General features: G+C 40.6%; 1 protein-coding gene across 4 annotated transcripts; it reads right to left on the reverse strand.

Annotated features, from left to right (window-relative positions):
• Window positions 1–507: 507 nt before the first annotated feature.
• On the reverse strand, window positions 508–26914 carry LOC111579926 (oxysterol-binding protein-related protein 1-like). 4 transcript variants are annotated; one of them, XM_035955903.2, is made up of 28 exons: window positions 26775–26914; window positions 26367–26501; window positions 26029–26279; window positions 25709–25820; window positions 25533–25618; window positions 24930–25074; window positions 24644–24711; window positions 23828–23872; window positions 23392–23465; window positions 22563–22626; window positions 22316–22417; window positions 22085–22210; window positions 21835–21913; window positions 20091–20197; window positions 14273–14441; window positions 11832–12024; window positions 9586–9661; window positions 8391–8525; window positions 8089–8186; window positions 7764–7946; window positions 7564–7671; window positions 7161–7250; window positions 6811–6937; window positions 4225–4341; window positions 2494–2617; window positions 2316–2406; window positions 2173–2193; window positions 508–1813 (listed from the first exon to the last, which is right to left on the reverse strand). In XM_035955903.2, exons 2-28 carry the CDS (start codon window positions 26488–26490, stop codon window positions 1711–1713), a joined length of 3018 nt encoding a protein of 1005 aa, XP_035811796.2. In that variant the 5' UTR covers window positions 26491–26501; window positions 26775–26914; the 3' UTR covers window positions 508–1710. The 4 variants fall into 4 exon arrangements, with proteins under 4 accessions (XP_035811796.2, XP_054870234.1, XP_054870235.1 ...); XM_055014259.1 differs by having other exon boundaries at window positions 26029–26103; window positions 26194–26279; window positions 26367–26813; XM_055014260.1 differs by lacking the exon at window positions 2173–2193 and having other exon boundaries at window positions 26029–26103; window positions 26194–26279; window positions 26367–26804.
• Window positions 26915–27133: the final 219 nt, after the last annotated feature.

A 27133-nucleotide genomic window follows, 5' to 3' on the forward strand; every position in this document is an offset into this window, starting at 1 on the left:
CATTAATGTAAGTATTTTTGATTTAAAAAGAATAGCAACTATATTTTTTATAAGGAATTTCATGGTGACTAGTGTTATTTTTAGAACATGTGTTGCGGGCGACTCACATGGTCTCTGTGGGCAACCAGGTGCCCGCGGGCACTGTGTTGGCTACCCCTGCTTTAAATGTTGTCTAGTCTGTACACAAAAGTGAATGCTCTGGTGCACTGCTTTCACAATCTGGGTGTAGCAGTAGTAACTCACATGCTTCAAGAATAGGATTAAATTGACCCACTTGTCCATAATTTTAACACTATATTGGTTTCTGCTTTAGTATTCGGAATTATGCTGAGTCATGCCCGCATACTACACACTCAGAAATTCATCAGGACCTGTGATTTGTAAACCTGGATTCTACATGACTGTAAATGGTAAATCAATAAATTCGGAGGGTAAAGATGGATTTTAGTAAACAGTAGGTGCATGGACCCACATTTTCTCACAAACCACAAGAGAAAAACTCAGAAGTCCAATAAACATTAAGCTTTTATTTAGCAACAATAGAAAGTCTGTATTAATACCCCAAAAGAGTGACAACAGAAAAAAACCTAAAATGTATACATGTAGCAGCTATCTATAACATGAGAAAATGAACATACAGTGCTCAGTTGTGAAGGAGGTAAGGCTTGCATAGTTATAATGATGCACATGCGTTTATTGTGATAGATTTCAATTAGATCAATGCACATAGCACTAAGAATATCACCAACTATGCTAATCTATGGCAAGACTTTTACACACACGCACACACAAATCTATGTATAAGTGCGGAACCAAGTGTCCCTGCTGTATTATAGAGAGAAAAAAGTGCTGTCTACAGAGTCAGGTAGACTTACGCAACTATACACATCTATACAGTACTCAGTTTAGGGCTTAGTGATAAATAATCATTGCATTGTTCAATTCTAAGTCTTACTGCCGTAGTCTTGGCCATTATTCTTGTCAGATTTAACATTTTAGTTGCCATCTTTGCAAGGAAACCAACAGATGCAAATGTACAGTCAATTGTAGCAGCCTTTGCAAACAAGCAATTAGGCAAACACATTCATTTAAACACTAAATATCTGCACCACTCATTGTACTAGGAAGTGAAAACAAAGGCAAATGTTCCAAAATGATCTATTTTAATACTCTGCACTGCATAATAGTATGCATGCACAAGTGTCAATCAGTGCTGCTTAGGATAAACCATCCACTCCATCCAAGCTGTTTGGAGTGCTGCTGCCTCCTCTCTGCACTGAAGCTGATGAGTAATATGTTTTCATGACTAAGCAGGAATCGTGGACAAACTACAAACAGTAAAACTCAGGTCGCTGTTTGAACACTTCATCTAACATTAAATATTTCTAAAATGCATTCTAGTTTTTCTGCTACATGCCAATACCTTACTGAAATGGTCAAGAACCACAATAAATAAGCAAAAGAGAGTTTTTGTGCTTCATTGTTCACACAGATCTATTAAAGATTATATGCCGTCGGGTTCATTCAGTTGTTTGTTGCATTTTTTTTGTTTGTTTTAAATCAAATTGAACCACAAACACTAACTGCTGTTCTAAATGACGCCACTATATTGTTGCTTATGCTGGGAGCACAATCCCCAGTGCAGCAGATGAAGTTCAAAGGTGGTAAACGGAAATCCGTGTATATGGGATCTGTATGTGTTTTTACTCGTTAGTAAATGTCAGGCATCTGAGTGTAATTCCTGTCCCAGTAGCCTTTCAAGTAGAGCCAGTCCTGAGCTTTGTTGTGGGGGTTGGGTCCTTGCTGAAACCACCTGCAGAATTTTTACAATGAGAGGGCCGATTTAAAATAAGCACAGCAGTTGGGGACGACAGAGAAAGATAAAAGAATCACAGAGAAAAGACACACACACCCAAAACCTGAATAAAACCAGATAATGGCAAAACACCATTGTGCACAGCTGGGAGAAGTTGCTAGTCTTCCTTTTTGAAAGCATATACGTAGTATCTAACATCATTTTTTTAAGTGTCTAAAAAAAATCTCTCACACACGCAGATACACAAAACCCCAACACATGCAGTTGTGCACTTGGTCCTGAGGAGGGTGGTGTAGTGCAGCACTTCACACCAGAGCAAACAACTGCCAGAAACAAAGCAAAGCTTTGAACCAAACCTTGGGCCAAGTGGAGGGTTCCTTTTCAGTTACAATAAAAGGAAATCCACAGTTGATGACAGAAGACAACAGGGAGACAATCAGTAAAAGCAGAAACACAATCAGCAGCGGCACAATATAGATCACAATTCTCAGCGACTAACCTTGTTTTCCAGTCTTCTGTTGATTTGGTGCGGTTTTTCCGGGCCGTCCGCTGTTTTTCCTCAAGTCTCTTCTTTTCTGCGCTTGCCACATCTACAACACATGGATACAGAAACCTCTGAGTAGGAATTTAACTACTGAAGAATGATAGAGATTCACATCCAGGTACATGCACTGTACCTATGTCTCCATTCTCCATGGCGCGGATGTCCGGTCTGAGGCGACTGTCTGTGAGAGGAATGACTCCTTCCATGCTCTTCTCCAGCTCATTTAGCTGCATGGCGAACGTGGAGAATGCATAGAACTGCAACACAGAACACAAACTGAGCCCAAAATGAAAAAAAACATTGATTTCTTGAAGGGCTACACAGTGAGTCAGTGGTTAGGACCGTTGCCTTGTTGCTAGAAGACCTCGGTCTGGGTCTGATCTTTTTACATGGAGGTTGCATGTTCTCCCTGTGCACGCATGGGTTTTCTACAGGTACTCTAGCTTCCTCCCTCAGTCCAAAAACATGCTGAGGTTAATTGCCAATAGGTGTGAATGTGAGTGTGCGTATTTGTCTTCCTACACTGCCCGTCCAAAAAAAAAGTTGCATGCTCTAATATTTCATTGGACCGCCCTTAGCTCTGAGAACGACACACATTTGCTGTAGCATCGTTTCAATAAGCTTCTGCACAGCACTTATTTCTGTCCAGAGTTGCAATAATTTTCTACCAAGATCTTATATTAATGATGGGACCGCTGTGCAAAGTCTCCTCCAGCACATCCCAAAGATTTTCAGTGAGGCTGAAGTTTGGACTCTGTGGAGGTCAATCCATGTGTGAAAATGACGTCTCATGCTCCCTGAACCACTCATTCACAATGTGAGCCCCATGAATCCTGGCATCGTCATCTCGGAATATGCCCATGACATCAGGGAAGAAAACCTCCATTGATGGAAAGACCTGGTCATTCAGTATATTCAGGTAGTCAGATGACCTCATTCTTTGGGAACATAATGTTGTTGAACCTGACCAACCCCAGATCATAACTCTAACCCCTACAGGCTTGTAGGCACTAGACATGATGAGTGCATCACTTCATCCTCCTCTCACCCTGATGCACCCATCACTTTGGAACAGGGTAAATCTGGACTCATCAGACCACATGAACTTCTTCATTGCTCCAGTCCAATGTTTATGCTACCTAACAAACTGAAGCCTTTATTTTCTGATTAGCCTCACTGATCAGTGGCTTTGTTAGAGCTACAGACCTGTTTAGTCCCAATCCTTTGAGTTCCCTTCACATGGTGTGTGTGGAAATGCTCTTACTTTCACTAATAAACAGAGCCGTGAGTTCTACTGTTGATTTCCTACGATCATCTAAGAGTTTGTTCCGACCACATCTGTTCCTCAAAGATGATGGTTCACCACTATCCTTCAGGTTTTAATAATGCATTGGACAGTTCTTCACCTGATTTTAGCAGTTTCAGCAGTCTTAGTTGTTTTCTTTGCATGATGCAGGCCAATAATTTTACCCTTCTGAGACAGATTAACATCTTCTCCACGACCACAGGATATGTCTTCCAACACGATTGTTTTATTGTTTTAAAAATGAGAAGCTCCTCACTGCATCAGCTAGGGTTAAATAAGTTGTTGCCAGCTGAAACATATTTATCACTGCAGTAAATACCCAATGGAAGGCTCTTACCTATTTGCTTAGTTAAATCCAATTGGCGATTTTTTTTTTTGGACAGGCAGTGTATATGTAGCCCTGCGATAGACTGGTGACCTATCCAGGGTGTCACCTGCCTTTGCTCTACGTCAGCTGGGATAGACTCCAGCGCCCTGCAACCCTAATGATGATTAAGCGATGTAGAGATAATGGGTGGATGGATGATCTCTTGAACTCCTCTTTATGTCTCCTCGTACCTTGGCTGAGTTGTCCGGTCGAGGTGTGATCTTCCAGATGAGCTCGCTGCCTGGGATGACCTGCACTGTCTCAGCATCAGGTGGAGGCATCTCTTCTGGCTCCTCATCAACACTGCTCTGAGGCCACACAGACAGACACACATGCAGTACAATGTAAAAAAAAAAAAAAAAAAAAAAAAAAAAAAAAAAAAATCAAGTGCTTTAGATGATTCATGTTAACATTTGTCTTAGTTATCTTCTGCATTAGTGTGTCAGTTAGAAATTTCATAGTTAATGGTGAAGCGTTCCAGTGAGATATTTGCTATAGAGTAATAAAGTAACAAAAATATGCTGTCTTACAGCCCAGTGCATTATTACACAATTATACCAAACAGGTGCAAAATAACAACATAATATGTACATTGAACCAAAATCAGCTGTGTAGGGAAACAAATCTGGGTGAGGAACGGCATTACTCAAAAGGTGAGGTTGCTGAAGAAGTGAAAGTTTTATCTTAAAATAGCTTAGCAATAAAACACAACATGTTTATCCTGCATCAGCAAGGTCTCTCCCAGGCAGACATACGTTTCCACATGTGCTGTCCAAGCTCTTCTGCAAACACATAAAGAAGCTGCAAGACTGAGTACTGGAGACATAGTAGTTGGCCAAAGAAACAGAAGGCATAGATTTCTCTTGGGAGGTGCAGCGGTGCAATCAGCTCAGAAATAGCAGAAATTTCCTGATACAGTCTGGAAATATCTGGTCAGTGTCTGATACTTGCAGCCACAAAATCAGGTGCACTGGACTGATGAGAGTTGGAAAGATTTGGCTCGGACAGCATGCGGTTTGTTTGCTGAAGGTTTGGAGAGCACAACAAGAATGACTGCCTGCAGGCAGTATGCAAACTACACGACAACTTTTGGGGAGCTCTTTTTATCTTTTGTTTAGTTTTTTCTTTTTTTCATGGTCAGAAATGCCAGCACTTGAATTAGCCTTTTTTTTTTTTTTTTTTTAAATCAATATTCTTATTAATTAGAATAAAACTGATGAAAAGTACCCACTGCTGCTGCTCTTAGGCTTTTTCCACAGTTTTTTTAATGTTGGTTATGGTGCTCATGCTCTTTGAGAGGAAAAGAGTGACGTTTATGATACTACTCCGCCCCATTTCAATGGCAATGGTAAGATAAGCTTGCGTTCATCCTGGCATCTTAAGGTGAATTAATGATGCATCAACCTCATGCATGAATAATGCATCAATAACAGTCTAATTTTACACATGATCCATGATGCTGGAGATACAAATGCAAGGCAAAAATAACATACTGCCAATATTATAGAAACCCCTCCAAAATTTCACAGATCATCTTTCCAGGAGGGTTCATTTCTTATTAAGAGGAGCCAAATTCCCCCTGGCTCCCCTGTAGTTTGCACACTGTCTACAGGCAACAGTGAGGCACCGTGGAGGTTCCTTGCAAAATCGGGGTTGGTGAGAGTACAGGCATATCCTTATACATCATGCATTACCATCAGGGAGGTGTCTGATTGGCCCCTGAATCATTCTGCAGCATGATAACAACCCCAAACATACAGCCAGAGTCATACGGAGCGATCAGCATTGACAAGAAGAACAATGAGCCCTGCAACACATAAATGGGCCTCACAGAGCTAGAATTTCAACATCACAGTCACAGTCTGAGAATATACGAAGAGACGGAAGCAGCTGAGACAGAGGAGCTGAGGCAGTTTTTGCAAGATGCTTGAAACTGATTTCCTGCCAAGACCTGTTCACTATGTGGTGCTTTTTTAAAGCCAAATATAAAATGGATTTAAGTACCTTCTGTTTATTGCACAGTGAAGGAAGTGATAAATTAAATTAGTCATGGCTTTTTTTTTTTTTTAAAAAGGATCCTCACTTTTTTGTATCAGTACCTAAAACCTTTGAAGATAATGGAGACAGGACCAGACTGTACGTCAAAGTTGGACCAGGCCCCCAGGTCTGAAAAGTGAAGCCAACACAGAACCAACATTTTCTCCAACAGCCAGCAGGGGGCGACTCCACTAGCTACAAATAAAAGTCTGATTATATAGAAGGCCATGAGAAAAGGACCCTAATTGTCACGTGATTTTTCACCTCAGTAAATGTTTTTCTGGTTAGTTCATGAGTCTAGTTCACTTCAATACACCATCACATTGTTTATTTTGTAAGTTATGATCCCATTTACAGCAAAATAGTCAATAAGGCAGGTTATTTTTTCAAAACGTGGCTAATTTGTGATTGACAAATTGTTACCCGTCAATCACGACAGAAAAGTAGGAATGCACATCCATGGCACTAGAACATTTTAATAACCGTAAACTTGTTTGGGTGCCATCTGTTTTTTGGGGGGGGTTTTTTGTCTGAGAAGTTTGACCCATTCACTGTTTTCAGTTCATGCTTCAGTAAAATTTACAATTATGGATGCACCTTACCAACAAACTACCTGCCAGGCTCTAAATTAAGAACCCAGCAACACACTCTCATCCAAATATGTTCAGGTCCGGTCACATGTTTTACATACAGTCTATGGAAATAACACAGGTGTCTTTGAAAGCAGTAAAATTTAGTACCTGTTTGTTGCCTTTTTTTTCATCTGCATTCTTTTTGTCAGACTTTTTGTGGGCATCAAAAGTAGCGGGGTCTACTGTGTATAGACATTCAGTCCATTTTCCATATATCGCACATAGCTTCTTTTTGCTGCGAACGCACAAAAAGAACAGATGTTAACAAAGCACAGTTATATGATACATAACCATTGAACAGTACTCCAATAAAATTCCTGTAGTACATTATAAACTACCTTGTTATATTACATATGACAAAGCAGTAATTTATGAAAAATCCAATTACTATTTTAGGCAACATAAAAAATAGCATATTATAGGTGACTATTAAAACCATATGTAATTAATGGTGATACCTTTTATCTAGGATGTATCCCTCAACTTTATGGAGCTCTTTACCAAACAGGCCACAGGGCTTGAACGTCATGCTGCATCTCTCTCCAGTTCTGTAACAGAATGGCAGCCTGTTTACCAATTCTCTTTCTTTATTCTCCTTCTGCAAGCTGAGGCTTTCAAACATTAATTATCCTGCTCTCACTGTTCTATTCTAATGGCAACTGTCCCAGTTCTGCTCCCATGATCAATAAGCTGGACCTGAAAGTAGATCAACAATCCTCTGCAGAGCACAGAAAAAAAAAAAAACAAACAGAAAAGATATTCATGCACCCAAGTCTCTGTGCATGCAAATCCACTAGGCAAGCATGTTTGTACCCACACATACACAGAGAGCACTGAGATGGAGAAAAGCATTTCCTTTACCTGTGATTGATCACTTCCACGTTGCCGTACTGCTCAATCCAAAGCTGACCAACAATGATGTTGTGGACGCAGCAGGTGGGGTTTGTCCAGGTGTAGGCCTCATTATATCTGCAGAGAAAGAGAAGAGCTCAGCAGAGACAAAAAACAAGACAAACTCAAAAGAATTCAGCACAGACACAGTCTCAGTGCTGTGAACTCACTTGGGCAACTCCAGTGTGATGATTCCCTTGGGCTCAGCTTCTATGCTCTTTCCCCAAAACTTGAGTTTGGGGTATATGGAACCGTGGAAGACAAAATCCTCCTTGAAGCCCTCAGCATGAAAGGCACTAACTGGAGGGTGATGGCTTACTTGCTCCGACACCCACCTGAAGCCTAAATCATCTCTGACGGAGAACAAGGATATGTTTAGTGTGTCAGAAAATCCACTTACAAGATATACACCTAGAAACTGAATGCAAATTGTTTTGTGTATAGGTGTGTCTATGCACCATATTTGCTGATGAGTACTGATTTATACTGTCTTACCTGATTAGCTCATAGGTCTCCCCCAGTAGTGGGTTGAAGGGTTTCCCAGTCCTCTCCCACTGCGATGCTACAGCTGACACAGCAAATGCTGCAACACACTACAGAGCATAGTTTTATGATAACCAAATTATAGACAACTAATTCAATATTTGATATTGACACAATGCTTTTGCCATTGCAGAAATTTAAACAACGGTGCAGTACTATATGAGAGGCTAGAAAACAGCTCTACTGATTTGACTTGATTCAAATAAATAACAGCATCACTTTGGAGATCAACTGTTAGAATTTTATCGTGGTACCTTCATCCTCTCGACAGAGTCTGTTGTGGCATTTGCCTGGTGGATGAGGTAGGTGTGCTCCATGTATTCTGTTAGCCGCTGGAGGAAGCTCAGAGGCTCATTAAATATCACAGGCATGGCAATCTTTGATAACTCCTGAGAAGAAGACGAGTGGGAGAAGATAAGAGACACTGAAAGGGCACAGACTGCTTCTTGGGCAAGGGATTTTTCCAGATATATGTTATTAGAGACAGCTCAAAAAGTAAATGCAATTCAGTATAGTAGAGCTATATTGCATCTATCTAAAGCTAATATATTATCTGCAAAAACATTGCAGGCCACATTTACTTACAGTGAACGATTACTTCGGACTTTGAAGTGTAACAAAAAAACTCAGTTCTCTTATATATGTGTTTACATGTATGGCCAATTAATAAGAAATATGGATGTTGCTGCAAAGAAGCTACAAAGCCTGAAATGTGGACACTTCACACAGCTCTTCAGCCCAGCAACACATAAGATTTATACAATAATTCAAGATTAGTGTCATTGATGCAGTATCTGACTAAAATGTCTAAAATCTTCCCATCTCTTCCTGTGTTACTGCATTGAATGATGCTTTTTGAAAAAAGTTTTTACAGATCATTATGATGTTCTTGAGATATCGTGTTACAAGGAATGGGGCATGGATGGACAGAATACCTGCCACACACCCACGTTGTTGCCCAGGCAACAGGCGTATGCTGGTCTAGTTCGTGTGCTCAGCAGTGACTTCTACTTTTAATGAGGAACTCCTGTCTTTACTGAGATGTGCGCCACCTTTCTGACTTTTACCTCAATGTTGTGAGTGCAGGGCATCTTCGAGAAGTACAGTGGCACAAAGAGGCTGAATGGGCTAATTATATTTTTACACTGAGGATGAGTAAAGAGAGAAGACTGACCTCCACTTTAAATTTATTGTAAATTTTAACTGACCTACTTTTTGCTTTTGAGTATATTTTTACAGAAGTATTTTTTTTTTCACTTGAGTAAAATGTATTTAACCATACTGGTTTTATCACATTTACCTTGCTTTATTTTTATTAGAGTTTGGTCCTTTTCCCCAAAATCTCAAATCAAGATTAATTTTTCCCAAACAGCAAATGAAAGCACAGCGATCAGACAAAACAAGCAGATATAAGGAGTAGACTGTAGACTGTAGATGGTCTATTCTTACCATGCCAATGCATTTTTTCAGAATACTCCAGATGCTCACGTCATTCCTGGAGAACATGGGAGCTGGTAGAGATGTTCTGTAGGAAAACAGCACAAAAGGAGGGAGAAACACAGTCAGATCTGACTGTTACCCATATCATTATATCCATCCTTGTCTCAGTAAAGTAACAGCTTTTAATTATCAATACTAAATCATTGGATTATTTATTGTGTGTCAGTTGTGCAGTTTGTAGCAGGCAAACACTGGTGCATCAGGACCCATCTATGCTCAACATTATTCACTTCTTTAATGTGGCACTGAGCACAAATCCAACACCTGAGGGTATTGGACAAACTGCACATCAAAACCATTAGTTTGTCTGCTGCATTTGCGAGCTTGTACGGTTTAAAAGCTTCAGAGCGGGCAGCATAGCTTGACCCACCATTTGGGAATAAAGGTTATCTGACACCTGTAAGCTAATGAGCTTTCAGCTGGTCTGTTCAAGCCTCATGCAATACCCATGAATGGATGGAATAGTGTGTGTGCGTGTGTGTTTTCAATACTGCCTACTTTAGTTATTCTTTTTGCTTGTTCTGTTTGTGTAAAACCACCTCTGCACTATAAAGTCTGAATACCATTGAGATGAAAGGCTGAACTCGGATACACACAACCACTTTCCCCACTTGCTCTAAATCTTCGACTCTGCTGCTTGACTAAATTCAGTGATCTCTGTGACTGAGGTTATTTTCCAGTCTTGCCGCCATCTGTAGCATGGACCGATTCAAAGGTATACTAGCTATAGGCAGATGGTGTTCTTGTCTAAAATGAGTGCTGGAGCAACTACACAAATAAAAGCGATTACTTCAGCTAAATAAACAGTGAGGTAGGGAGTGGGGGGGTTTGCTCCATTTGTTGGATGAACAGAGCAGTGATGCATGGCAGACTATATTTCTGGCCTAGTTTTTTTCTCCACTACACTCTACTTCTAGATGTATTTAAGCATGGAGCGTTTCTTTCATTAAGCTGAAAAACGGAAATATAATGAGAGGGGTTTCGATGCTATAATTTGTACCTGCTGCAGTACTTGTACATTTTTAGAGATTCATGGGAGTCTTCAGAAGCTTAATGGCACTTTTTTTTAAACAAGCTGCTGAAAACTTGTACCTTTTTATGCTCAGAATGTAAGCAGAAATGCTCATTATTATCTCACATCTTTTTAGAAAGGCAGATAAAAAAAAAAGAGTTTTCCTTAAGCAAACTGGCACTGTTCAATGGAGGAAACATCCAACATCACTTCCCGTCTGGATGTTCGATACATGTGAACCTTTAAATATTTTGAAGCATAAATTTCTAACATTTGAAATGGCCATGGTATCAACTGTAATATAATCAGTCTTTAAATCATTATGTGCATTAAAATTATACTGTTAAAATAATGTATTCTTGTAATTTTAAAGATCTGGAGATCTTGTTGAGAATTAATTGCAAGATCTCTCTATGTATAGTAAAAAGTGAGCGAAAAACTACCAGCCCACATACAGACAACTGCTAACAGACGTATCTTTGAATGACAGAGGTAATTTCAAATAAACAGACACCTCATAAATCTTTAATGCACAACACACACAAGCCTACACATATGCACACAGAGCTAGCCAGCCAGCCCGCCAGCTCTTTTCTCCAGCCCTTCTCTGAGCCAGCACATGTTAAATTATTCATGGATCACTTGTTGGATTAAGGAAGAGAGGCCAAGCCAGAATCAGCATGCAAGGAAATGAAAGAGATTGTCAAATCTCCCCCTGCCCCCCCATCCCCACCCCCACCCCCACAAAAAAAGGGCAACAGACTGCTCAACTGATTGTTAACTTGGAGAATTGGAGCAGTCAGGAAAAACAAAACAGGCTATTCTCTATGGATTGGGCGCTCCAGCAAAAACACCTGACTACAAAAACAGACTGGAGTGGAAGGGTGGTATCTCATTACACCAACTCTGCCCGCTGCCCTATCCTCTTGCTGATTGAGGTCGGCAGCCTATCATCAGATACCAAACAAGTCATATGCACAAAAATGAAGCCGTTCAGCAATGCCAAGTTATCCTACTAAATCCTGCCACCAGCTGTTACCTTAAACAAAGCCTTGCATATAACAAACAGTGAACAGGTTGCCCGCGGAGCACTGAGAGTGGATCTCTTTGTACTCCCACCCGACTCTTTGCAGTCATTTAAACCAGTAAACAAGCATGACATCATAACTGGAGCATGTCCCACCTGTGCTTCTTGACTCCATTGTGTTGGGCCGGTTGGTTGCCATGGTTACCCTCCCCTGACATTCCGGTAGGCCCCCTGTGCGCGCTGGGATGGCGGAGGCTGTTGAGTAGGGGGGTGTCGCTCCCCTCGTCCTCTTCGCAGGAGTGGCTGGCCACAGACAAGAAGCCGCTCACTGAGAGCTCCGACTCAGACTCTGTGGGATGATGACAGATGAGGCCAGACGCCAGGTCATGCCAAATAATCACACGTACAGGTTCGAGTAGCTGCCTCAGAAAAGCTCCAGCTCTGCAGCCTCAGTAGTATACAGTCTGCAAATAAGCACTTGTGCTTGGGTTTCTCTCCAGTCTCCCCCTCCCTGCTGCCAGGCAAACTCCACCTGAGGATTGTGTTCCAATGAGAGGCCACACAGAGGCTTCATTTCCTCTAACATTGTTTGTTCTGTGCTTGCTGGATGCTACTCCTCCCCTAGACAGCACTACTGTCAGTGACTTTACAGGTTCTGTCACAAACACAAAGGAGTGGAGAATAGTGAAGGATTCTTACATTTCTTGCTCCATATGCTATTCTGGGATGAAGAGTGCTTATTGTACGTACCTGTAAATTCAAGTATGTGTTGACAGAATTTCAAACAGCTGCACACATGTTCTAGGAAGTTGCAAATAAAAGACTATTTCATAAACTGCTCTATACAAAGATGTGTGATTTGGTTTCACGTACTCAGCTAAAATTATTATTTTGTCCATCAAAGAACGCTCTTGAATGAAGTCCAGTTGCAGCAAACTGAATTGTAGGGACATCATTTACAAAGTGCATTGTCTGTTTTGTTTGTCTGTTTCTCTCTGCTATCCTTTTCTCTCTTCTCTATACCCTCACCACAACTCGTCAAGGCAGATGGCCAGCATCTCTGAGCCTGGTTCTGTGGGAGGTTTCTTCCTGTTTGGGGGAATTTTTTTTCTTCCCACCATTGGAAAATTGGGGCTGCACAGTCGCTCGGTGGGTTCACTGTTGCCTTGTAGCAACAAGATCCCGTGTTCGCGTCCTGACCTGGGATCTTTCTGCATGGAGAATTGCATGTTCTCCCTCTGCATGCGAGGGTTTTCTCAGGTACTCTGGTTTCCTCCCACAGTCCAAAAACATGCTGGAGTTAACTAGTAACTCTAAATTGTTCATAGGTGTGAATGTGAGTGTGCTTGTTTGTCTCTATGTGTAGCCCTGTGATAAACTGCCGACCCGTCCAGGGGTCCCCGGCCTTCGTCCCAAGTCAGCTGGAATAGGTTCCAGCACCCCCGTGACCCTAGTGAGGATTAAACACTGTACTGATAATGGATGGATGGATGTTGGAAATTGCTTGCTCAAAAGGAATCATTGGATTTGTTGGGTTTGTCTTTATAATAAACTATGTCTTGACCATATGACTATTGCGGATTGGCATATTAACAAAAGTAAAGTGAATGGAACTAAATTGGATAAAAAGGTCTGACAAACCACTCTATCACTCTCAAGATCAGGACAAAAACTCAGCTATGAACTGTACTGAACTCTCTGCAGACCTCAATGATAACATTGTGCCAAGGCACAGATCAAGGGAGAGGTATGAGTCTGTTTCTAAAGCTTTGAATGTTACTAATACATCTGCAACCACCAGAACTCTCCTTAAAATGACCAAACTGAATAACCAAATAAGATGGGCCTTGGTAATAATGGTGACTATGAACCCAACGACCACTCTAACAGAGCTTCAGAAGTCCACTGTAGAGATGAGAAAACATACTGAGAGTAAAACCATCTCTGCAGCACATCATCAAGAAGGCCATGTGAACAGAGTGATCAGAATTGACAGAGGGATGATTACAGCCAAATACAGCAGGGTCCTTAAAGAAACCTTGCTCCAGAGTCCTGAGACTGAACCAGTAATTCACCTTTCAGCACGACAGTGACCCAAAGCATACAGCCAAGACAATGATGGAGCCACTTCAGGACAAGTCTCTGACTGCTCTTGAGTGGTTCTGCCAAAGCCCAGACTGAATCTTCACAGAACATCTGTGGAGATTATTAAGATGGTATTTCACAAATGTTTCCCATCCAGTTTGATGCAGCCTGAGAGGAAGGCATCCAAAGCTTGTAGCGACTTTCCCAAGAAAACTAATAGCTGCAATCTGCGGCCAAATAGGCCTCTACAAAATGCTGAATTAAGGAGCTAAATACTATGAATGAGAGTTTTCAGTTTGGAATGTATTTTTACTTTGTCACTACAAGATATTGAGTGTACATTGATGGCAAAAGTTGCATGATTACCCATTCAGAATTTAATCTACAACATAATAAAGTGTAATAGTGTTTCTGTCTTCCTCTGTATTAATGTACTGGTCTCGTGTCACCCCACTGTGACATATACAAACTTGTTGATTACTTCACCAACTGTCCACCAAGAGGTTGCTGACCTGACACAGCATCATAGAAGTCATCTCCAGTGAGGGTACTGAGCGTAGACGACCTTCTGATCTTACTCAACGACTGCTTGAGTTCCTGGTGCTCAGTTGCCAAAATCTGCAAGGCTTCTGTCAGAGCTTTGTTCTTCTCCACCTCCTGCTCGACCTTCAGGCTCCACACCTGCAAACACAGGACCACCATACAGATAAAACACACAGCAGATGCAATGTTACGTGTATGAAAAGAATATGCTCAAAAGTGCAACAATTATGTGTACAGTACAGACAATACAGCTTGCAAATATGTGATGAATGTTTGATTCATATGAAAGTAATAATCTGCTTGTTCATCTGTCACAGCAGCTGCACGTCTGGTTCTGACGGCAGGTCACTGTTCTAACCCTGCCCACAGATCTGGTTTCTTCCAGGCGGAACCAAACACCCCAGTCTCCGAGAGCTCTGTAGCCCAGGATTGAGTGTCTCCTCAAAGCAACCTGAGCCAGGCCACTGTGAGACGGACCAGATCAGTATTTCCTATTGTCTAACACTGTTGATGTGCGTCCTTTAGTAACTAAACAGAAGACGGAAAACTAAATAAAAATCGACAGGTGCCACCAAAATGATGTGTCAGAAAATAGCTACAACAATGACAAAGTTTTCTAAAAACTGAAACTGCTTACGTACTCTAACATAAATGCATTATAAATGGGCAACAAAACAAATTCACAAAGCTAAGAAAGTGCAGCGATCATAAAAAATGGAGCGCAGCCTTCGCAGTTTGAAAAACTTCCAGAGTCACCTTGAGGACGGCGGTTGAGTCTGAGAGAAACAGGAGCTTGTAAATCACACTGTAAATCTGAGACTGCAAAGTGAGGCCAGTGTCTTCGATTAAAGATGAAAAGTTCAGCCTCATCTCTTATACTGCCTGAAGCATTATCAGTTGTGTGCACAGCTATGCAAAAAGAAACACCAGTCAATGCATCTGCCAGTGTGCTCAAGGTGGGTTATAATTCATGTCTGGGACTGTGAGTGTATTTGTGACTCACACATTTCCCTTTCACTTACACCAAGCTGCCACAACATTAAGACCACTGACAGGTGAAGTGAGTAACACTGATCATGAAGATCATGAACGAAGTGTTCTGCTGGGAAACCTTAAGTCCCGGCATTCATGTAGATGTCACTCAGGCATGTCTCACCTAATTAAACAGCCTTGCAGACCAAGCACATCTCTCCCCAAGATAATGGCACTCCCCGATTGCAGGGGCATCAATCAGCAGCATAATGCACCCTTCCACACTGTGAAAACTGCTCAGGAATGGGTCGAGGAACATGACCAAGAACCCGAGCTGTTGAAGAAAAACTCTGCAACACACGGGACCAAAGAATTTGCAGCCAATGTTCTAATTAAAGACACTACAGGACATTCCCAGAGGTGATGTGCCCCTGCACCAATGGATCAGAGCCATTTTGGAGGCACAAGATGAACCTAGACAATATGAAGCAGGTGGTTTTAGTGCTGTGACTGATCATACTGTATGTTTACAACCATCATGGAGGACTGTATTCATTCTTATGTCAATGTTATGTGATCAACAAACCAAAAAATATTAAATTTTGAAGCTGTGATACTGCTTCAGGATTTACATGATGTGTAATATCGCCCTAAAAATAACTACTGTAAAATAGAACCTGACATCTATGTGACTTTTTAAATAGTGCTCATTTTGACCTTTTAATATCACTGTCCTACTGCAGTCTGAAACTCAAACGGCATTCTATGAAATCGCTTCAGTTTCCTTTGTGGTGGAAATCAGTCACACATTATAGATGAGGCAGGGAAAACAGAGACACATTTAGTTATCTGTAGATTAGTATGGGCACTTCAAGGCCACTGATCCAGCACCCCTACTTGCATCTTCGAGCTGGGCTTATCTTGTAAACTCCAGGCTTTAAAAATACATTACTTACATCCAGTCGACCCAATTATAATCAGAGCATACATGCATACAGAAAAGGTGAAGATGACTCCGGCAGAATGTGAAATATGCAGATCTTAGCGATGCAGCAGGGTCACCCAACACCTCTGATCAAACTCTTTCAAGCCACATTATTTGTATGAAATCACACATTCATTATCATCCAAATACACAAACTCCCACACAAGTTATCTAAAATCACTTCATACAGATCTATATCTTTGTATTCTTGTAAAACTGACAAACTACATACCCAAGATTGAATTTTATTCTTGTAATGTAACAGATGCTCATAGGCATCTTGTTTCACACCTGGTTTGACCACTGTCTAGCACCTACATTCAGGAACAAACTTAACGTTTTGCTCTTGAAATCATCACACTTTGCCATCCTACACTACCAGTCAAATGTTTGGATAAAAGAATACATATGGAATTATGTTGTAAACAAGAATGTTAATCTTCAGTATTAATCTACAATGTAGAAAATAATACAAATAAATAAAAAGCATTGAATGAGAAGCTGTGTCCAAACTTTTCACTGGTAGCATATATGTAGGTCATGTTCTCTGTGAAAACAGAAACACAATATCAGAGTGGATGTTCAGATTCTCATCAGTCATGTTCAATGTTGCTTTAGAAATGCTTAAAAATATCTGTGGTTTTCTCTTTCTAATTCTAAATATTTCTTTGACATATCACATATCTGTCCTTGCCACAAGCTTATTTTTTTAAAATAGGGTGTAAAGTAAATCACCTTCATGTGTTAACGCTTCCTGTCCCAGACACTTGGCTTGAGAGCCTATCCATGAGCAGAACTCTTTGTTGTGTAACTATCCCAGCCAGCTCTTTCGTTCTCACTGCATCCTCTCTCCTGAGCACAAACAGCGCTATTTTAAGCCTTGCTGAGGCTCTGTGCTGTAGCTGCTGCTCGAGCCTGGGAGGGATGCTTCTCCTTGGCCAGCACCCCAAAGGGTAGAGCTTTTACTCTGTTCTAAATTCTGCTTTCTCTGCTGCTTAGGGGAAAGCAAATCTCAGAGGCAAAACTATTATAGCTCTACACAGTGCTAGATGTAGCTACCAATTACACAAAAATACCACCAGGTACCAGCCTTCACATATACACCCCAAATAAAGGATTAGAAATAATTATGCATACATTTAATAAAATAATAAAAAGTTTGAGGCAGTCAGTGCAGGGACCAACAAAAACATACCCTGTAAAGACTCTCCTGGGTGAGATATGACAAGTCAGTAGTTCAGTTACCTATGTGCCAATGGCTGAGGTAAAGGTCAAATGATACTTGGTGTTTCCTCCAATCCCTCAGGTTTTAAAGGGCAGTCTGCTTTCTTACACTGTCGAGAAAACATTATGAATTGTTTTTTGTGAAAAAAGATACTACGCTGCCATTCTTCTACCTTCAGAGCAATACAAACTGACAGATCTGCTAATCCACGTGTCACCGCCGAGTGGTTTCAAGCTGCAAGTCTCCATTTGTTTTCTTGACAGGTGTGAAAGGATGCTGCTAGATAAACACCAGGAAAGGTTGGGGCCAATAAATCTGTGTTGTGTAGGAGAGATGTCACACTCCCTCTGTCCAAGGTTGTCCGTTTGCACCTCAATCTTCACAGCATTGCTTTTGTGAAGAAGTTAACAGCATATTTCTCTCCACTTTAAATGCCATGTAGTCACCACAACTCATACTGTGCCCTGCATGTAATGTATAAATGTGCCACTCTCACTAGCATACTTTAGTTCTGCAGCAGCTGCTGAAATGGGACAGACCACATATACACTGCTCAAGGACAATACTGTAATTGCCGCAAAACCCTCCGAGCTATGAACCGTGCTTCTGTACTGCACATCTGCCCAGATGTCAGAGTGCGATTACAACAGCACGTGACTACAGCATGTTTTGTACTGTAGAAAACAAATGTGTAAGAGTCACCAGCAGATGCATCTGTGGTGGGACAGTGAAAATGAGGGATTAGAGTTAATACTGCTTAATACGGGCAATCTCAGCACTGTAGGAAATATAATCCAGTTAGTACATGTAGTAGCAGCAGTTTAGCATGAGCTCAATGGATGTAACATGCTTGTTAAGACATCTCCTTCTTATTGTAGTATCCGGTTACCAGAAATTAATTTAGTGTCCTTTATAATGAGACGTTTTTTATTGCTTCTTGGGTGATAAGACCGCAGTGAACGTCCTCAGCCTCCTTGGGCCATCAGTGACAGGACAGTTGTTGCCAATTAGTATTAAGATAGTGTGGTTTAGCAAAGCACCGTGTAAACATGCTATTTATGGCTATAATTGTGTTGTACTATAGACAGCTGAGTTCATTAATTAAGATATCTACACTTTATTATACAAACCCATGCATGGATACAGAAGTCCTTTGTTGTGTCTCCACATGAGGACAATCTATCAGTTACACAGTTGAAGTGTAGGTCATACAAGTATTATTATCAGCAATTTGTAGACAATGAATTCGCAACAATTGAAGACAAAAAAAATAAACTGATATATGATCCCTCCATTCCTAAATTAGGTGCTACAAACAGTTGCTGTGTTTGAATGGTTAAACCTCCAAGTGTTTATTTTAAATGCTTATCTATAAGTATAACCACATCAAAAAGGTCCTCAGCGTAATTGAATGTATGCCCGTCTCTGCTCTCACTTTGACAGAATTCATTACTTTCTAAGATGATCTCATTAAACAGATGCACTGAGCAGTGTAGCATTCAGCACCACTTCAAACATGCTCAATTTCACACTTGAAAATTCAGATCATTAAATCCACAGAAAATGACCTCCGCATACTGATGAATAGCCCTCGCTTGTGCCAGCGTTTCAGACCAACCCGCATGTCAACAACGCATGAAAAACATCAGAATAAATTCACGGCAAACTTCAAACGCCTCAGTCATCAGGATCAGCCTACAGCAAACACAGTCAATTGGTATTGCTGACGCTAGAGAGGAAAGCTGAGAATATTCTACAAGAACAACTGTTTGGTCTGGTACCTGTGCAGATGCAAGATGAAAGTGCCGTCCCTGTCTCCTCTTGCGCCTGTGCACGGATGCTCCGGCATGTGGAAGTGTGCCTGCGAGCGTGTATTCTCACTGTGAGGGTGAATACATGTATCTCCAGCTGAGCCAGTGAATATGCAAGCGCTTGAGTTCCCTCGCTCAATGCACAGCCTTTCCCTAGAGCGGGAGTGTGTGGATCCTAGTCCAAGTGTGTGTATGTGTGTGTGTGTGTGTGTGTGTCTACAGTGATCTGCAAGCTGAATGCAGACCTAAGCATAAAAGCGGATCTTGGCCGTGTCCTTCGTACACACACAGTGATTACCACACTGTTCCAGTGCTCCCCCAAGGGCAGAGCACAACCCCTGAGACAGGTGGACAGGGACACGCACACACGAACTTCAAACCTGATTGGTATGAAGGAGCCAACGTAAGGGGGAGGGGCTTGAGGACTTTGTAATCATTGAGTATAATTTATTTAACCAATGGGAGAGCAGCATGTGGGCAAGGGTGTGGGAATCAATGAAAGGAAGATTCATACATGTTCAGCAAGCTGGAGCTTGACTAAAAAGCAGCCTTCTATTCACATCAAATGAATGCAGAAGAGCCATTCAGTGTCTCTGAAATCTGACATTTTAACACTTACTTTCTCATTTATAGAAAACATTACAATGATACAATATATCACATAAACCTTTCCATAGTTTATATGGTTCTGAATGCATTAAATTATGCCTGAGGAATGACATTTGACATATTTAGAAATAACCATATTTTTAAATCTTAGCTTGTCCTATGTTAACTATGATGATTTCTTTTACCTCTTGTTGTTTTGACAGCAGCTCAAGGCACAGATGGAGAGCATCACACGTTTCACTGGCAAGTTCACTGGTTTCTTTGACTTTCAGTAGAATAGGTGCTGCCAGTGCTTTAAAAAAAGAAAAGATAATGCATATACACTCCCTTCCAAAAGTGTTGAAACAGCAAGGCCAAGTCTTTTATTTTTGCTGCAGACTGAAAACATTTGAGTTTGACATCAAACGATCAATATGAGACAAGAGGTCATCACTTCAGCATTATTTCCAGGTATTTATCTGGATCTGATACACTACTTAGAAAATGTCACCTTTTGTTTGAACCCACCCATTTTTCATGGGAGCAAAAGTATTGGAACATCTGACTGACAGGTGTGTTTAGTTGCTCTGGTGTGTCCCATTAGATTGACTATTCAAACAATAAATAGCGCTCAATGTCTACGTTCAGTTTCAGATTTGGTCTTTGCCTGTGCAGACTGTATCTATAGCTAGAGATTAACCAGCATGAAAACCAAAGAGCTGTCTATGGGTGAAAAACAAGCATTGTAAAGCTGATAGAAGATGGAAAATCAATCAGAGCAATTACACAAACATTGTCCATAGCCAGTACAACCATTAGGAATTGCCTGAAGAAGAAAGAAACCAATGGTGGACTAAGTAACAGACGTTGAACGGGTAGACCAAGAAAAACAGCAGCAGTTGACGACAGAAACATTGTGAGAGCTGTAAAGAAAGACCCTAAAACAACTGTTAGTGACATCAGCAACAACCTCCAGAGGGCAGGAGTGAAGGTATCACAATCTACTGCTCACAGAAGACTTCATGAACCACAGTATAGAGGCTACACCAGAAGATGCAAACCACTCATTAGCAAGAAGAACAGCAAGGTCAGACTGGAATGGGACAGGCTCATTAATCTTCATTGAGGATGTAAGACATGACGGCAGCAGCAACATGAACTCAGAAGCCTACAGAAACATTTTGTCTGTCAATTAAAAGAAAGATGCAACCAAACAGATTGGGAGATCCTTTATCGTGCAGCAAGATAATGACCCAAACACACTGCCAAAACAACAAAGGAGTTCATCAGGGGCAAGAAGTGGAAGCTTGTAGACTGGCCAAGTCCAAGTTTGGTGATGTCAGTGGGTCACAGGCTTGATGCAGTTATTGCAAGCAAAGCATTTGCAACTAAATATTAAGTCTTATTCACTTTAATCTATTTTGTCTATCTGTTTCAATTCTTTTGTTCACCTAAAAACTTGGTTTTCCGTTACAAAAATGATTTCTTCTAAGTTGTGTATTAGATACAATGTAAATACCTGGAGATAAAAGCTGAAATGTGAATCTCGACTCATATTCATCATTTGAAGTCAAACCCAAATGTTTTCAGTCTGCAGCAAAATTAAAGAAACTGGCCTCACTACTCCAGTACTTTTGGAGGGGAGTGTATGTGAATCAGCTTAAACTGTATACAGCAAACAGTTTTTTTTATTATCTCTCATTATGATCATTATCAGCCATTTCAATGATTAACTCATTTACAAATACATAAAATATCTAAATAATGAGTTTTCCAGAATCCAAAATTAACTCTTAGCACATTTTCGTTTTGAGCTGCAAGCAAAACTGCCATTTTTTTCATAATAATTCACTGAAATGTTTAATCTGCTGTCAAAATAGTTGATTAGAAATTTTCTACAAAATCACAAAATGACTCTGTGTAAAGTGCAGATTTGTCAGACACAATTACCAAAATTCTCTTCATTCTTCACCATGGATAGAAATATTGACACTTCAGTGTCCAATTTCTGCTGGCAGGTGCTGGCTGCCTACAAGAGTACAGGACAAAAGTAGCACTTAAACTGTGGAATTCCCACATAAACCAACAAAACACTCACACACAGTGCTAAATCACACATGGTTGAAACAAAAACTCTGAATGCCATTATTTCCCAACATGACACTACAGTTTCTTTAAAAAAAATTGAATGTATTCTTACCTGCACAGCTTGTGTCAGGTTCCCCACTGTCGCACTACTGTCATCAGTTGCATCATAGATAATCTGTTCCTGGGTGCAGTGGCGAATGCTGTAGGATGCATGTGCTTCTATAACATCCAGCCATCGCTAAGTAGACAAATACCAGTAACATTTACATATTAGTCTAATCATGCAATTTCAGTTCACAGAGGCGATGTATCACAACAGCATAAAAAAGGTGAATCATCTCACTTTTCTCGTTGCCACTGAATTTGTCTTTGATGGGACCTTAAAATAATGTACAGTGTCATCAAAGCACCTGAGCATGAAGAAGCAATGATCCCATGGTTTGACCTGAAATTGCAAATGACATTACTAAGCTTGCTGCACTCGATGTCAAACATCATTATGTTACAAGCTGCGTGTGATCGTAACTAAAACACGTATTGTCTGAGAAAGATCAATAGTTGACAACAAGCCTCTAACCTCTACTACTTACCATGCAGTAGGCTTGTGAAAGAGACATACAGCCCTGTTTTCTAACACCAGCCAGTGCATCAGCTCTAGAAGAAAACAGATCAAAGAACACATAAACACCAGGCAGACCGTATAACATAAAACTTAAATTATTGTGTTGTGGTTGCATGCTGCTTCTGCCAACCAGACCAGTTGCCCTTTACATCCACGTCTCTCCAGTCATAATATACGCTGTGAAGACTTTAATAGGTGGTTTAACAGGTGAAAGAATTTCATAGGTGGTCACCCACGATTATTGTTGCCAGTTCAGTATCTGTCCTAATGTGAAATCTGGTCACAATCTCTGCTTCTGTTCCAGAGTTATGACATTGAATAATGGTCAGAAAAGTACTTTTGCAGAACATTATGGTGTCAGGGTGAAGTTGACTTAACTTTTTGGACATTCAATGTCATTCCTTCATTATTTTATCCTATTAGACTGTAGTTAAGTTATGGTGATAGTGACCTTGATGTTTGAGCAACAAAATCTAATTTCCAAGTGGACGTTTGTGCCAGATTTAAAGAAAGTCCCTCAAGGCTTTTAGAGGACTATAGCGAGAACACGATGGATGGACAACCTGAAAACATAATGCCTCTGCCGTAGTATTTATACTGTATAGATGCAGCCACTGATTACAGTTCCATTTGTCATTGCGTGATTGTTAAAATACTACTGATCACTTCATCCACTTTTTTTCGCCACTACAGGTGACAATGTATTGTCTGATTACAAATTAAAATATATAGTAAATATGTACACTGTATCTTTTTTTTTTTTTAGCTTTAGAAAATTGCAGATAAAGTTATCTCACTGTCTGGGGTACCAGGACATAGTTCCATTCTCAATTACCACCCAGTGGGATCGCCATCCAAGGAAGCGTGAACTCTGTCAGAAACACAAAAAGGCAACAATGGATAGCCTATGTAGCAAAAGTAAATCACATAAATCTTCACATAGTTCCAATGCCTTTGTAGAGAACAATACTGTATCCATTTTAAACTATTTTCTAATTTCATGAGATTAAAAAAACAAAAACAAATTCAAATGTTGCATTTAATCAATACAACACACAGAATACCTACAAACAAAAAGGAGTGTGAAGGGTCTTTTTTAACTATAGTAAAATTCTATGTTAAGTAACAAGAAAAAAGAACAATCTATCATGTCAAATATGCACAGAACATAGTCTGCACCAAAGCACTGTCTGGCCTATGAGTGAACAAAAGAACACTTCAGCATCTGGGTACCTTCCAAAGAGGGCCTTCAATCTTCTGCACCCCACTGCTCACATCCTTTGTGGGAAATAGGAAATACGAACAAAAGTCTGAGACTCATGTACAAACATAGCCTGGTTAACAACAGGGTTGACTAGTTTTGGTGAGATCACAAACACACAACTGAGTAAAACGTGAATAGTTTTAGAGGTACATGACACATTTGCGAATCTATTTAACAGCTGAGTGCGTAGCCGTTCTTATTTCCACCATGACTATGCACTGCTCTGCACTGAGCCTGTGCCAGATTTTTCAGACATCCAAGCAAAAGCAAAGACTGCTGACTTGGAAGAGTTTCTCTCCACAGTCAAGACAGTTGCCTGCATGTCACACCCTATATTAAGACTTGGTATAGGGTGACTGAGTTCATTTTTCTTAAAAGAGAAAATGCAAATATCCAGTCTGTGATTGAGATGCAGGACACACAAAGTACTATCAGTAAAAAAATGAATTATTAGCTCAGGAAATGCCTAAAAATTGGATGTTAAATCCTGTGAAGAGCACCATTTGTTTTCCAAGCTTAATTGTGATGTTAGAGGAGCCGAAATAATAAATGGGGGCCATAAATTGAATACCAAATTTAATAGCAATCTTATTGAAGCTGATAGGTTAAATAAACAGTGCAACAGATGAGCACATTGCAAAAAGAGCATGTTAATTTTTGTTAAGAAATCAAAATATTGCATTGAAATAGACATAAATGTGCAACTCTACCTTTCATATTCTTTGCAGAAGCTATGTGATAATTCAAAATAAATAGGAGACTACAAACCACTCGTGTGATCTCACCTTATCTTGATAGGCTGCTAGAATCTGCTTCAGTTCATCAATACGAACCAGGTCCAGTGCTGTCTGGTCTGCAGCATCAACAGCAATACAAAAAAATGTATTATGCAGCTGTAGACACTACCTTGGAACCAAACCAGCAGATCATAGTATTCACCATGCTGACAGATACTGAACTGCTTCATGAATAAACTGTAATTCTAAAGCAACAGTTCTAACCATTGCTGAACAAACTGAATATTAGTCAGAATAATAAAAGCATAGGAATAAACCAAGATAAATAATGTACCATTGTTGTTCCTGATACCAGGGTCGGCTCCAGACTTGAGCAGCTTTATGATGCACTGCTTCTGCCCCCTGTAGGCTGCACAGTGTAAAGGTGTATTTCCCACCGAGTCCCTGCAGCAAATATCTGGAGTCTCTTTTGCACTGAGCTGTAGAATAGAAGTTGGTTGAATCACAGAAACAGTAAAAGAGACTTACATTTAACTCTTTCATACATCTACCTGCAATGGAAATTTATTTAATGCTAAATATCTAAACTATTGATCTCAAACTAGTGCCAAAAAACTGACAGAACGACAAATATAATCCACATTATAAGACTTGCAATGATATGCAAAACAGAACATGTGAATATGACAGTGAGTACATGGTTTGCTTGTTTGTTTGTTTTTTTGGTTTTGGCTGTTTGAGACTCCAATTTTTCACTTGAGTGACATCAGATCAGTCAAATATGCAGACAGAATAAAGTAATTCTGCTACTTGTGCATCTCAGCAATCTCAGAGACTAAAACAGGTCAAAGGCACTTGTTAAAGGCCTGAACTGGAGAGACATGCTCTCAGAATGTAATATATTCTGTCAAAGTTCTTAGAAAGGTCAGGCGCTAACCAATTTCGACAGAGTAGTGATGTCTCCCTCTCTGGCTGCCTCCAGAAGCTTCTCCTCCCGTCTCCTTGTCTCCCGTCTCTCTGCAGCTGCACAAACCAAACAGTACTTGAGAACAAAGGCAGCTGATCCTTGGTAATGAGAAGCCATGTAAAAAAAACACTCCCATGATTTCATACCCTCCAGCATGGTAATGATTTCATCATCCTCCGTGACATCTTTGGGGATTTGAGCTGTTCCATTGATTATGTTGGCACAGGCATCATACCGCAGCAGCAACAGAACAATCTCCTTAAGGGTCCAAAGTAAAGAGAAAAAAAATCTGAATATCACTCGTCATCAGTCATAAGCTTTGCTGGGTGACAGGAAAACATAGCATACTGTTAGAGTCTGTGGCAGTCGTTCCAGCTGACTTTAGGCTGACAAAAGTCACACAATTTACAAGGCGGACATCATCTCTTGTTATATGAACTTGCAATGAAACAATAAATATTCTTACCTTCCTTCCAGTGGCTGCTGCTTTGTGTAGAGGAGTGTCACCCATGTTATTCTGCAAGTTCACATCAGCACCTGTCTGCAAATGCATTTCTTCTCGTAAATTTTTCCATCTGCAAGTGTTGAACCTATCAGTCAGAGTATAATACCCAATTTTCACAGCTCTCACCTTGAGCAACTCCTCCACAACATCCCTGTGTCCAAAGTTACAGGCCAGATGCAGCGGTGTCCATCCTGGGCTGGTTTTAGATCTGGCTACAGTTAGAGAAATGAAAATAAATACTCTCCTTGCTACATCTAAAGTCCTGTTTGCTGGATAATAACCTGTTTCTGCCCACTTACATCTGCAGTTGATATTCAGAGAGCTGTTTTGATCGATCCTCGACTGAAGGAGCATCTGGATATGAGGACAACTGCCCTCCTGAGCATAGAAGAGAAGTTGGTCCTCCAGTGTGTCCTTCTCCATCACTGGACTTCCTTTTTAAGGCAATGTAATTGACGTTAAATGCGTCTGCATGAGAACTGTCACCAATTTACGCAAAGCCAAATACTACCCGTAACAGTAAATAAAAGTCCTTAAAGGCAACTCAGGTCTTCAAGTCAAATATTCAGTAACGGGTCGACATGATAAGGCAGTTTGTTCACTCTATTACTTTCTTTTAGCTTTTGTGTGCGCAGACTTTAAATGAATTAAAAGCGCAAATCCAACAACGCAGCGTTCCTAAACTGTGAGGGACGAAATTAACTTACCAGGACACTAAACCGGTAAATAACGTTAGGCACAACTAAATGACAAATTCAGACTTCCATAAAAGGATTTTCAATTCCGAGTTCACCCAACTTTCACAGACTTTGCTCTGGTTCCGAAGCACAACATTTCACAACCGAAATTTGATCATTTCAACCAGCTGACAATCAGTCGTCACGTGACCAGGCAGCTGGTAAACCAGTGAACAGGGGCGCAGCGACAGCAGCTGTTAGACCACTGCTGAAAACACTGTGCCCCCCAGCCCCAATCCAAGCTGCACACAGTAAGATGACAGTAATAAATAATAACATACATACAAAGAAATAGTAATATGTAGATGGGGGACAAATTAAAGGAAAAA

This window comes from Amphiprion ocellaris, chromosome 10 (assembly GCF_022539595.1).
Source record: "Amphiprion ocellaris isolate individual 3 ecotype Okinawa chromosome 10, ASM2253959v1, whole genome shotgun sequence".
Lineage (NCBI taxonomy): Eukaryota > Metazoa > Chordata > Actinopteri > Pomacentridae > Amphiprion > Amphiprion ocellaris.

Bases quoted from the DNA above. Each gene is read 5' to 3' on its own strand.
- LOC111579926 (XM_035955903.2), bottom strand. From the start codon at position 26,490: ATGGAGAAGGACACACTGGAGGACCAACTTCTCTTCTATGCTCAGGAG. The intron at 14,442-20,090 runs GTAAAAGAAATC...CTGTGTTTGCAG, and splicing joins TGCTGTCAAAACAACAAGAG to GTGTGGAGCCTGAAGGTCGA. The intron at 8,187-8,390 runs GTACCACGATAA...TATGCTCTGTAG, and splicing joins ACTCTGTCGAGAGGATGAAG to TGTGTTGCAGCATTTGCTGT.